General features: G+C 46.9%; 1 protein-coding gene across 9 annotated transcripts in view; it reads right to left on the minus strand.

Annotated features, from left to right (window-relative positions):
• The window catches only part of PEAK1 (pseudopodium enriched atypical kinase 1), a 108,301-nt gene that overhangs the window by 30,859 nt on the left and 63,537 nt on the right, over positions 1 to 13,905 (minus strand). For all 9 annotated transcript variants that reach the window (XM_033070391.1, XM_033070400.1, XM_033070396.2 and 6 more), the window contains one exon: positions 1,576 to 4,836. In XM_033070391.1, the coding sequence (XP_032926282.1) occupies positions 1,576 to 4,724 (3,149 nt within the window). In that variant the 5' untranslated portion in view covers positions 4,725 to 4,836. The remainder of the gene's footprint in view (positions 1 to 1,575; positions 4,837 to 13,905) is intronic.

Here is a 13,905-nt window from a genome sequence, read left to right on the forward strand (position 1 = left end):
GACTTGAAGATAACTAAAGAGCAAACATGCTTTTTGGAATGAGTGAATGAGAGATCAGCGACCTGTTGCCTTCCAAAGGAAGGGCAGAAGGAATCCCAGCCACGGTGCAAGGACAGGAACATTCCAACAGCACCATCTCCAGGGCAGTGCAGGAATCCCTGGCAGGCACCACCCAGAGCAGCTCCTGCTCCTTCCTGCCCCATGCCCTGGCACATCACCCAGCTGATGTGGCTGAACAGTGACTGCAAAGCTCCTCCCCTGGATCTGTGCCTGGCTCACCACAGCACAGGAACTGGCGTGCCAGCACAAGAGCAGGGCACTGAGGGGTGGCAGCAAGGGAATCTCCTGACGGCACTGGAACCAAAACCAGCCTCACTTTCTCCAGCTTCCCCCAGAGACAGGAGAAAAAAGCAGGTTCCTGCAAAGGTTGAGAGCACAAACTCCTGCAATCCTTTAACGTGCCCTCCAAAGGTTACTGCTGTTGGTTATTGGTGAGCTGCTTCTCACCAATCCATTTAGGGTAAATCTAGAGACTACTCTCCCATCAAGCCTTATTCTAGCACTTTTCTTGTATAGACAATGGAAAAAGAAAACCAAGTTATTTTACTTTAGGACAAGTAGCAGTCAGCTCATGGTAACCTCTAACTATGCTTACACAGATTTCTATTAGGATAAAACTGGTTTTAGCTAAAATACACCGCAGTTTTCTTGCACAGAATATGGAGAAAGAAAACCAAAAAACACTGTCATTATACATTTTCTGGGGCTCACACTTTACAAAATTTTTGATTTCCTCCCATTAGGTTGTTGTTATAATGAAATAAATAATTCAAGTTTGAGGCTACTTTGGAACTGGTTTATGTAATAACATTGGAAGACAAATTCTAACACATCCACAGCTGTGGTCCAGCACTCAGGGAATTCTACTCTGCCTGCATGACTGACTGCAGCTGATGTGACCAGCTCTTACTGGATGCAACACTGTCAGGGGACAAAGCACAGTCACTGCTAAAGGCCTTGCAAGACAGAGATAACACTGTTTTCTAGGTACCCTAATTCTGTTACTACTTTTTTACAAGGTTTATTTTGGGAGTGCTGCAGCGATGTTGCAGTGTGGTTAATTAGCACCTGTTGAATTCTTGGCCATGAGAAGTGAAGTTAGCACAGCACCTTCAGCGTGTCACTGATCTTTTAATTTCTATTGTACTTCTTAATAGTTGTCTTTTATTTCTGCTGAGAAATTCCGAAGTTTCCCATAACAGAAATACTTTCTTAAAGTAGAAATTCAGGAAAATGGATCTGATTCATGAACATGGCTATTGTGACATGTTAGTGAGCCTGCAAGACAAACTCTAAATATCAAGCACTGCTTCTAGTAAGCAGAAGAAATGTGTGTTTTACACCTTTTCTGGTATCTAATGTAACAGAAATATTTTAAAATTCACCCTAAGTTGCCTAAAAGAAATATACTTTGAAAAAATTGGATTAAGATAACAGTCCTTAGTCTGTCCCTTTTGAGCAGCATACACAGGACAGTTCACAAGTGAGTAAGTGACGAAAGCAGTGGAGTGGTACCTGGGGATTTTCCTGGGAGCCTGAGGTGGTGAGGAATGGCTGGCTGCGTTCTGTTCCGAGCTCTCTGGAGCCTTTTCCTGCGTTTCTCCCTTGTCCTTCGCCAGTGCCTCAGTGAGAGCAGACTCCAGCCCAGCCTTGTGGGGCAGCTCAGCCCTGGGCTCCGCCTGCGCCGGCTCACACCTGTACATGAAAACAATCGACGGCTTCTCGCTCGACTCCGACTTGGCCTCGCTGAACCAGTGGTGCCGCTGCACTGGAGGAGGGGGCAGCATGTGGATAACTGTTCCATCCAGACCCACCAGCTTCCCCTTGTCCCTGTCCTTCTCTCTCTCCTCCTCATCGTCAGCTTTCCTGCGGCGGAAGAAGCTCTTGAACGATATCCAGCGTTTGGGTTTGGCATCGGGCCGCCGCCCCTCCGAGTGCAGGATGGACTCGGCCTCGGTTGACCTAGTGGGGCTGTTGGGTTTGGCCCAGTTGCTGAAATGCCTCTGCAGCAAGTTACTGGCATGGTAGGGGGAGGAGGTGGAGCGTGGAGGGGGGAACGGTGGCGCCGGCTCTGCCTGGGGACTCATGGCACTGGGGGTGGCCCGTGCTGGCTTTGGAGAGGGAGTGGCAGCTGGCTGTGAAAGGGGATCTTTCTGCTTCTTAGTGCCAGCGTTCTCCGTCTTGGAGGACTCCACTTCGGGCTGTGATGTAAACAGAGATTTGGGTCGTACCAGGGTGCTTTTAGTAGCATCTCCCTCAGGGGGTAGGGAATACAGCTCTTCCACACTACAGGACTTGGGAGCAGACTGAGATGTTTCTGGAGGAGACTGTGGAGGCTGGATAGAAGCCACAATCTGTGAGAGCACTGTGTTTGCGTTCTCTCTGCCACCGGCGCTGCCAGCACAACCATCCGGGGCTACGTCTGCTTTGGCTGCAGGCTCTTGCTTTGCCTTCTGAACTCTGGATGGGGAGCTATGGTCAGCACTGTGACTTCTCTGTGGGGATATCTGGCTTTTACTGAGGCAGCTGTTGAACTCTTGGACCTTTTGAGCCACAGAGCCCAGCCTGCACTCAGAGCTACTGGCCACCCCCTTTGCTAGGGGCAGCTCAGTGGGTTTGCTTATGGCTTCAGTCTCTTTACTTTCAGTTTCTATTTCTTCATAGGTATGGCTTATCACACTTGTAGTTTTGTCTTTGACAGACAGCTCACCACTGGTCCCTAGAAAGCTTCTATAGATGGCCAGGTTATCGTAGGCATTTGGATTGATTACAATCGGAACTTTAATAGCATTTTTGGAACTCTTAGCGTAAGTGGGCTCATCGTGAATGATAATAGGAAAAGGTGGCATGCCAGCATTGTTGTAACTGTTGAATTTTATCTCAGACAAATTAGGAGACTTAACTGGGATCGTTTTTGAAGAAACGTTCGTAGCTGTAGGTGAAGTAGGAGCTGACTTGTGGCTTGTCTTCCTGGGAGGAACGGAAGGTCCTGAGCTGTTTCCAATCAGTTCCACCTTAGGTATCTTCTGTCTCGGACTGGTGCTAGAAGTCCACACTTCCTGGTATCTGATTGTGCTGGACTTTTTCAGCTTAGCGTGCACACACACCGGGGACGCTGCAGAGGATGCAACAGGCGTGCCTGGGGTTACTGGTGAGCTCGGGTTAGACGATGCCTTTTTGGTTTCTGAGGCTTCAGCCTGATTCTCTTTACATTCACTGGTCATGGCAGCTGAGACATCCACTACGGTGTAAGGCTTGCACACTGGTTGTTCCATATTCACCACCCTGTAAGGTTTAGCCTGCTCCTCCACAGGCACCAAATTAATAGTTACGGCTTGAGCAGCAATGTCTGAAGAACTTTTATTCTCCTGCGTGTCGGTCTGCACAGCAATTTTGCCATCCTTCTCCTCCAGGCGAAGCGCAAGGACTGCCTTGTGAGTCTCCAGACCTTTGAGAGCATTTCTGGGTGCTTTTGGCACATCCTTCGCTTGTTGATTGTCACAAAGACTTTCGTATTCTGGTTCAATCACTTTGAGGTCCTGAGGAGTGCTCGGAGATAACCCTCCATTACAGAGCTTCTGGGAAGAACTGCTGGCTGTCCCAGAACGAGACTCTTCCGTCAGAGAAGAATCAGGAGATGTGGAATCAGAAGATACCATGCTCTGCATGCTGTCTTGCCCATAAGGAATCACAGTCTCCTCCCCGTAACCATTTAAAATTTCATCGTAGCTGTCATCATAATCCACTGCACAGATCCGCTGCAGAGACTTGTTCCGAAGGGGCACAGTATTCCATTTTTTATCAACACAGAACGGAACAGGAGACAGGGTGTTAGCTCTGAAATTAGCAAAGCGAGGTTGGCCCCTCATGCGGATTTCCATTGCTAACAACTCTTCATCACTTTCATCCCAGCTCTCGTGCTCTTCCTGCATGCTGCCAAAAAACGTGTCATCCTCACTCTCATCTCCGCTGGAGAACTCTGGGTAGCAGAAACGTCCACCTTCATTACTTATGACTTCAGTGCTTCCACTCAGAATAACGTGCTTACTCTGTGAATCCTTCATTCCGCCCACCATGCAGCTCGGAGGGATCTTCCTTTCCAACGATCTCTTGTAGCAATTATTTATCCTTCCCAAGAAGGTTTCTCTTGAGTTCGTTTCATTTCCAGTGAGCTGAGGTGTGCTATCCAAACCCGCAATCTCCTTCAGAACTTCAGTCAGGCCATTGTTATTGTTGTTTGGTATCTTACCCACGCCCTCGCTGTTGCCATAAGGTCTAGGAACATGGCTGTAGCCTTCGATCTCCTCCTCGTTATTATTGTTCAGCGGTTTTTTGTTCAAGGCCGCCTTGTTGCGGTTCCACCCCGCGGGCAGGGCTTTGTTCTCGCACTGCTCCAGTGTGGCGAGCTCTCCACAGAGCCCCTCTGCCACCATCATGGTGGGTTTCACAGCTATCGTGGGCTTCTTGGCCACGGGCGGGCGGAAGCTGCTGCTGCTCCTGCCACGCTGGCTACTGCTTTGGTTTGCATTGGCTTTCAGGTTTCCATGGGAGAGGGGCTTTTTCTCTGACACCGGGGGTAACTGGTGCAAGCTCTTGGGCTTGAAGCAGTTCTTACATTCGCCGGGTTTCCAGACGTGCTCAGTGAAAGTGTTGCAAGCTGACATTTTCCCAGAGCTCTGTGCCTGCTGCCGTGCTGCTCAGTGCATGGTAGGAGCCTCATCCATGCGCTTCCGCTCTGCTCACGGAGTATGGACACTTCCTTGGGCAGTGGTCATGCTGGAAGGACACAAAACAGAATGAGAATGGGCAAAAATCTGCTTGATCCTTATATTTTCCACACTAGGGACAATGTGGAAGGAGCCAGCAGCCTTCTGCTGACATCTTCATTTACAAAACTACATCACTGAAAAGCAAAACCAAACTGCGACTATCATTCTTCTCATACAAAAAGAACTAAAACTTTGGCAGCTAAGCCCTATGTTACTTAAAGCAGAAAGAGGGAAAAATGGCAGTGACAGAGAATTTAGAGTAATTCTCTTGACTAGTTCAGGACCATTGACCTTTAATTTTGTCCAATAAAACAAATGCAGGAAGAGGATATAAACCCCAAGATTACCACACATTATGCTTTCACCGTAACTACTCAAACGTGAGATAGAAAAGCAAGAGTATGTTTACTCTCCTAAATGCAATTGAGATAATTTGTTTCAGCTTTGAATGTGAACAAGCTCAGCTTAAGTGAGAAAATATGTTCAAGCAATCCCAAACTCTGCCATTTTAGCACTTTTTTCATCAGAGTTAAGTGATAACTGGAGAGGTATTTTGGCTGAACAGATAGGCTGTAATGATGTCCTGGAAGAGTCAGATAAAAACACAGTGGAAATCTTTTTAGAAAGTCACTGTTTTTTCTCCTTTTGCTTACCACAATGACAATAAACCATTCTGATAGCCTCAAAACAAAGCTAAGGATTTTTAGTCTCTGATTTGTTTCACATACAGCTTTTCTACCTAACCCCTCCAGAAATAACAACTGAAGAACTGAAAATCTCTTTCAAAGTGAATCTTTTTATTTCCTGAAACAATCAGCCTTAAGTAAAAATCAAACATGAATCTGCTGTGCTTTACAGTCACCAGAGTATCCAGGATTTGAGAGTTTCATGAATTAATGCCTGAAGATTTTAAGCCTTCTGAGCCAAATCCCCAAGCCTGTTCTCTTCGCCACCATTGCACAACTCAAATTATCAAAGACATTTTACTGAGGTGAAAGGATTTCTATGTCCACTGTTCCTTCTGTAAACACAGGCCCTGGGAATCAATACTGTTCTATTCTTGCAAGCCTTGGGGTGCAGACATCCTTGCTGCTCACCCAGGTGCACGAGAGGGCAGTGCTGGAGCCCTGCAGGTTGAGCTGCAGCTCCCACAGAGCCCGAGCTGGGAGCCCAGCAGCACCGGGGCTGTGCTGGAATTCAGCACGGGTTCCGCTGCCTTTCCTCAGTGGCAAACAGCATCATTAGGAGAGCTAACACCAGGAGGGCTTTGGCAGTCTCCTCACGTCCTGCTCTGTGTTTTGGCAAAGGCTGTCCTGTGCTGGCAAAGCAACAGAGCAATCCCGATCCAACAGCAGATGGGGCTGAAGCCTAACTCTATTAGTGCCTGCAGACACAGCCGTGCTACCAGGGCTATCACATTTCATATGCTGACTAAATATGTTTCCAGACAAAGCTTTTTGCCAAAAAAGCCACTGCCAAAAGCTTTCTCTGTATGACCTAAGAGATAGAAACTCTGCCAGACTGAGATCTGCCCAAACTTTTAGGCTTTATTTTACATATACAGAGTCAAACGCCTTTTTCTTGATCTCTCTCAAGTTTTGTTGCTTCAACACCTTGCAAGGCCATATAATGTAAGCAGAAAAATTACATTAAGAAATAATTCTCCTAAAGCAAGAATTTTATATTCTGGTTAGCTCCTTTTTTTCATGTGTTTAACAAACAAAAGGAGTGAAGTTACACTAATGGGAATCTAAACTAAATACTTTCTTGGAAAATATATTTCTCCATCACATAAAAGCTTTGAATAACTAATTTAATCAAAAGGGTTAGTGCTTGTGTGTGGGTTTTAAAATCTACCCCTGTGATTTTATTTCTCTGAAACGACATAAACTGCACTTGCTCTAGAATCCCATCACAAGGCAGCAGCTTTATGCTGTTCCAGGTTTGCATTTCCTGCTGGGAACAGGGGAGCACTGGGAAGGCTCTGCAGTGCCCACCTGCCCGTGGCTACATCCTGGTGTGTCACCTCTGCTTGTGTCGCAGCACACTGCTCTGCTCTGCTCTGGCACTGATGCTGGCACTTCCTCTCAGCCAGAAGAGGGTTACACTCAATCTGAGAATGGGAACTGCAGAAACTCAGCAGAAGCACAGCTCTCCAGAGGGAGTAACAACTCCAGCTCTGTGCTTTATCCCAGAACACCCCCGTGTGCCAGCAGTGCTTACCTGAACAATCACACACCTGGTGATTGTGGAAATGCACACATGGAACCTGACACTGAATATATATAAGCCATGTGTGGATATTTCAGCTCTTTTGGGCTCCAGCAGCCAACAGAAGTGGTTTAACACAGCCTTGACCCCCAGGATGATTTGTGAGAGCCTGGAACAGAGGAGCCACTGAGTGCCCAGCTCTGTGAACCCCAGCTGGGTTTGCAACTGGCTCGGGCACAGCAGGACGAGCAGTTCCTGTCACAGGCCCTGACACTGCTGCAGCTGCACCACAGAGGAAACAGCCACCTTCCAACTAGAGGAAATGGATCTTAAGAAAACAACCAAAACAATTCCAACACTGTGCTACTTTTGTGCTTTGAAATCAGAAGCGCTCCTACGCTATTTCAAATTAAATCCACAGTGACCTTTATATGTTGAAGCGAGCATTTGCATTCTAAAAAAAACCTCAGTTTTTTTCCTCCTGAACAACTAAAAGCAATCTTTCTGCTGCTTTCCTCTCCTTTAAAAAGAATTGCTTTTTCAACTACAGATTCCCTATTATGTGTGGTAATTATGGTGAGAGTGATTAGCAGTGATAAGAGAAATGAAATCTTTCAGTAGGCTGTTGCTCCCGTGGCTGTCACCAGCAGCTGCAGCTTGGCAGGGGGCAGCAGAGGCCATCGAAGGGACTGAAAATGCACACAAATCCAAGCAAAACATCACCCTGACATTGTTCCTTGCTGGATTCCTACACTATCTCCAAAACAAAGCAGGGCAATCAGACATCCAGGCAGTGACACCTCAGATCTCTCCGGCTGCAAGTGACCTGGTGTCTTTTCTTCCCTGACTTCCCTGCTTCCAATGACACTCCACTGCTAGGAACAGGAATGTGCACCCTGCACAGCTCCTGGCTCTTCTGAAATGAGTAGTTCAGATGACAAAACTTACTTGAAGATGCTCAATCTACGCAAAATCAAGACAATGACAAGATGTTACTGACAAAACAGTATCAGACTGTAAAGAAAGTATTAATAGCAAACAAGTATCAACAGTCTGCATTTCATCTCTGTATCTCAAAGCCTTTTATGTAAGTTGATAAACAGAACTATTCACAATTTATACAGGGAACCACTGCAGTGCAGTGACGTTAAAGAACTAAAATTCACCAGTGAGTCAGTGTCAGGAGCAAGTACAGACAGACAACTTCTGCTCCCAGCAGCAGATCATGATACTTCATTCACTGAATGCTTGAATCAGCACAGATCATTTATCAGCCTTAAATTCCAAACCATTCTTTGTGTAAATGAGACTAATGCTCCTCATTCCAGCAGGTACACAGCTGTGCACAGGAGGGCTCAGCCTGGCCCTGTTGAGTTGCTATCAAGCAGTCAGGAAGGCAAAAGCATGTTTCAATTTTCAGGGCAGAGGGAGAAGACGACAGATTGGGAGTTGCAGTGCAAAGATGAAGCAGGGATCAGCTGAGATACCCTCGTGTCAGGAAACTTGCACATAAATGCAGAAATGTCTCTGTGGCTCTTTTATTTGTTGACATCCTCTTTGCTGAGTGCATGAAGGTAGTAATAAACATGCATTTCAGGCATTTTGCCTTTGTTCTAGGTAATTTCAGGCTGGCAGGTCTCCGTTGGATGCATGCTGGCTGAATCACAATGAAAGCCTTCTCCAGTAATACTTTATACTAAAATAATCCAATTAAAAAGAACTTAATTGGTGTGCAACATTCCCTACAATTTCAACATTTTAAAAATGAATAGTCTCAGTAAGTACCAGATGGTGACACGCACTAATTAATCAGGCCTGCTCAATGAACGAGCATATGAAAATGAATGCACCTATTAGACAAGTGCTTGCAATGCTGTGTGCTGCAAAATGTGCCCCCACTGAAAGGCTGGGATTTTCCTGAGCACCCTCTGCTCTCCTCTGGGATCACCCCATTCTGGCACAGCTTTCCTTGGGTTTGTCCTCCTCCAGGGAAAATCCATTTACCTTCAGTCCCTGACAATGGGGCTGCAATTTTTATGCTGCAGAATAAACTGCATTGATCAGCCTTCTTCGGCGCCCGTCCAGCCAGGGCTGCTGCACAACCACAAACCTCTCACCACTGCCAGGTCTGTCCTCAGACTGAAAAAATCAGCAGTGGGAATTCAACCTGGGCTTCCTATACGGGAGTGCCCAAAGGCCACAAAACCACCACGGCTTTGTGGTTTGTCTGAAGCACTTACAGGCATCTGACACTCACTGATCATCTTAAACCATGGTGCAAGTCTCACACACAGCAGGGAAAAAATGATGGTTGTTCTTTGCCAGGATCTGATTTCTGTTTCTTTTAAATTTTAATGCAATCATAAACATTTTAAGAGACTGTTTTAAAAACCAAAACTCAAGCAGGATCTGCTTGGGTGGCAGCGGGCTGTGGAAATGCTCCCAGAGTGTCAAGCACTCACTTCACTCAGGGTATGGCAGGAAAACCCATGGAACTAAAGAATGGCAAGAAGCACTATGGACTGGCACAGCTTTATTCCCAAAGTGAAGGGTATTTGCTAAATACCAAGCCAGAGCTCTGACTCTGGCAGAGAGCACAGATGGACATTTCCATAAATGCTGAGCATTACCACTTGTGTTAAAGAAGAAAAGTTTTATCTTGCTGCAGATTAGGGCTTTTTCCTGTTTTACTATCTCACACTGCATCTTCTCTCCTTTAAAAAGAGCTCAAATGATATAAATATTTCATAATACTAAGGAAGCAAAGGAAAACCTTAAATATGGGATTTTTTCTCTCCCTAAAACTCGCAAGGATAAAACATGATAGAAATAACCAATAAACTGGAGCAAAAACCTGCCCAGGGCTAGACAATCTGTGATGCTTCAGAAGAAAACAGGCATTTCTTTGCAATTTACCTAAGCCAAAGAGATAATGGCACAGAGCAAGGAAAAGGCAAGGAATATCCTCAGGAAGTGCCCAGGCACTCTGAACAGATTCTGCATCATCACCTGGGAACACACAGAGCTGGAATAAGGCCAAGCTCTGCCTTTTGGTGCTGAGGCAAGGCAGGTATTTGAATAGGAACTCTTAAGAGTCCCCAAAATAAGAATTCTTGACATTCTTACTGGAGACTGTTTTCCTTTTGGAAAAAGAAACCATCACTTAGCATTAATAAAATTTTAAATTTAATTGGTCCATTTAGACATATATAAATTCTTATAATGGCGATCTCTCAGACAAGGCTGCATAGTATATTCCTTAGGAATAAAAAAAATTTAAAAAAAAAATTTTATTTTCTACTTTTAAAAAAGTGAGGTAAGCCAAACTATAAATTGTTTGCTTTCTGAAAATGGCTGTACAACATTCTAAGATCTAGCAGCAAATTATGGGTAAGCATATCACCTGAATGGAAAAAAATACAGTAATTACAATTTCAAAAAAGTATCCTCAATTCCAGTGCATTTCAGTTTCTCCCAACTCTATTTAAGGAAAACTGAGAATTAAGCCCTTCACAGCATATTAAAGGTGCACCTGTATGACTGTATCTTGACCAATCTAATTACAGTAGTTTCACGAATACAAGCCGCACGGATTATAAGCCGCACCCCCGGTGCCTCGACAATGTTGCTGTCTTTGTCAATAGATAAGCCGCACCCCGAATATTAGCCGCACTTTCGTTCGTCGCGAGAATCCGTGCGCAGCTTTCACAAATTGGCCAATTAGTAACAGGATCGCGGCATAGCGGGCTTTACTGGCTCGGGGCGGGGCCAGGCAGGCTCAGCCCGCTCATGGTTGCCGACGGGGCCGGGTGGCCCAGCTCAGCGCCACGGCTCGGCGGGGCTGGCCAGGTGGTGCTGCCGCCGCCGCCGGGCTCGCTGGCCCCCCTCTCCCGTCAGCACCGCCCCGCTGCCGCGTTCGCTCGCCCGGCTGGCAGGGCTGCCGCCGCCGCCGCCGGGCTCGCCGGCCGCCCCGCGCCGCGTTCGCTCGCGCTGCGCCTCGCTCGCCCCGCGCCGTGTTCGCTCGCCCCGCGCCGCGTTCGCTCGCCCCGCGCCGCGTTCGCTCGCCCCGCTGGCAGGGCTGCCGCCGCCGCCAGGCTCGCCGGCCGCCCCCTCCCGTCTGCACCGCCGCCGCGTTTCCTCGCCCTGACCGGCACTGCAGGCCCCCGCACTGCTGGGCTCCCCCACGCTGCTGGCCCCGATTCTGCTGGGCTTCCCCCGCTGCCAGGCAGCCCCACCCGCCGGCCTTCCTGCTTCTGCCATGCTCCCCTGCACTGCTAGCCCCAGTTCTCCCGGGCTCCCCCGCCCTGCTGACTCAGGCTCAGCCGCCCGCCCCCCACACTGCTGGCCCCGCCTCTGCCAGGCTTTCCTACCTCTGCCGGGGCCGGCCGGGCTCCAGTTTGGCTTGGGGCTGCCGCGGGCTCTCACTTCCGTGTTGGCAGCTTTTAGAATTTTGTTAATGTATTAGCCGCCCCGGAATATTGGCCGCACTTGCAGGTTTCCACCAAAATTTTGGTCAAATTGGTGCGGCTTGTATTCGTGAAATTACTGTATCTTTGATTTACTCTTCCTGGGCTCACTTGAAATTCTGCCCTTTGATCTTTCTTCCTTTTGTTTAAGCACATGAAAACACTGGTGGGGAAGAATGGACTTTACCAAACCTCTCCAGAATGTGCTCACAACAAACAAAAAAGCAGTACCTGAGGAACATTATCATGCTTTTATCGTGGCTACCCTCCTGCTGAGCACAGCCTGAGAGGGAAACCAGGGTGGATCAGCACTGGATTGTGGAGTTCAGCAATTCTGAAACTTGTGTTTGCTGGAACCTGTCTCCCCTGCACTCCTGGCTCCAAAGATCTGAGTGACCAACCTCCCCCTCTAAAACCCCATTTCAGTTCAGCAAATAACTAATGGATAGCAAAATGCAAAACAGCACTGGAAAGGATGGGAAGAACTGACTAAAAAGTAACCAAAGACACACTGAGGTGTCAGGGCAGGTGACTCAGGAGGGGAACATCTGCTACAGCACCCAGGCTGCAGCACAGTGGGCACCCTCCAGTGGTCTCAGTCCCCCCTGGGAGCCTTAGCAGTCATTAAATAAAAACTTGGAAGGATGAAGTTTAAAAATAAACCACGATCAGCCATTATTAAAAAATGAGGCATTAAAAATAACTGATATATTATGAGCAGCAGCACAGCAGGGCTGGGCTGTGCAGAGCCAAGAACTGTGGAGAAATTCAGGAACCAGGTGGCTGAGCTGTGCAAAATTCCACAGTCCCTTATCAGAGCCAGGCAGAGCACTGGGTGAAGGGCCCTGCTCTTGATGGTGACTTCTGGGAAGGAAACCTGCTCTTCCTACCCAACAATGAACCAATGGGCAAAAGAGAAACAGCACAATTTTATTTTATGTTTTTCAGAAGTTCTCTCCAATTCCTAATGGCAGGGCATGCAAATGGTGTCACAGCAAACACCAGCAAGCAGCAGATTACATGCTTTCTGTGTGAGAAAATCAATGACATGATTTACTGAGTATTGTACTCAGTTCTATTTATGGCATCTCAGGAAGAAATTCTGCATAAAACAGCCACAAAAATATTTTAATATAGAAAGCTTTTCATCCCTTCAGTGAAACAAAAAGATTAGGATAGTTTAGTTCAGAATTGAGACAAATAAAATATATAATAGTATATTAAATGATCCATCACATAGAAGACAGACTGGGTGTTCCCATTTAGTGTCTATCTCAAAAAATAAAGCAATAAACTCAATGCAGCATATTTACATCTCCAAAAAGAAAATTATTCCACATAAAACACTTCCCGAAACAAGCTGGCACTGAGATCAAGGGGTCAATGGGTTCAGAGAAACAAGCAGACATTTGTACATGGGATGAGCCACTGACAGTGGTATGAGATGGGGCAAAGCCAAAGCTCCCAGTCTGAGTGTTTAAAAGCAGCACAAAGCATTTCAGTGGAGAAGAGGATTCACTCAGTACCACACTGCTCCCCTGCTGTCCCTTGGAGAAGTCTGGGCAGGGTGAAGGGCCTGACTGCTCCTCCTCTCAGCACATCCTGCTCTTAGTCTGATACAGCAAAAGGAGCCCATGGTGCAGGAACACTGATACCCCATCATCTCCCACTGCTAAGGTCAGGCCTTTCCTCCTTCCACACTGGCACTCTTGTCCCAGCCTTGTAACTCAGTCCTGGGCCATCCCCTGTCTTCATTTGTACCTCTGTGACTTGGTGTTTGATATTGGGCAGGTGGGGCCTCAGGCTGTACCAGCAGCTCCTGCAGGATCTGCACAAATCCACAGCAATGCCCAGCTCAGGTGGAGGGAATCAGTCATTAGCAGGGTAAGGAAGCCAGGTGGAAAGAGATGACTAAAGATTTGTACTGTTTGAAGCTTGTCACACTACAGGACAGGAAAACCAGGGTAAGGTTACAGAGGAATGACAGAAGAGGCATTTTTCTCTAAAAATAACCTCATCAATTTAACTTTTGAAGACACATCCATTACTAGTTTATGGTGGAAAATACAAATAAGAATAAGCCCTATATTGCTATCTCATTCACTGTGTGGTAGAGCAATGCCTGGAAAGGGCCAGAATCTCTGTAAAAACTCCTCCAGTTTCCCATTCCACAGCAACCATCTCCTCCCACTGCCATCTGCTTGGTGCACTCATTTTGCCTCATTCCTCACATCTATGATCAAAGACAGACATTCTAATTTGAGGGCCTCTTTGATAATCTTGAGAAACTAGCTACAGGTAATTTTTTGACCATCAAAGCTGGTTCCAGCAGCTTACTCTCACTCGGGCTACTCTTCTAATTAGGGTCTCATTTATTCATCCCAATAAGCTACTTCACC

The sequence above is a fragment of the Catharus ustulatus genome, chromosome 12, assembly GCF_009819885.2.
Source record: "Catharus ustulatus isolate bCatUst1 chromosome 12, bCatUst1.pri.v2, whole genome shotgun sequence".
In the NCBI taxonomy this organism is placed as follows: domain Eukaryota; kingdom Metazoa; phylum Chordata; class Aves; order Passeriformes; family Turdidae; genus Catharus; species Catharus ustulatus.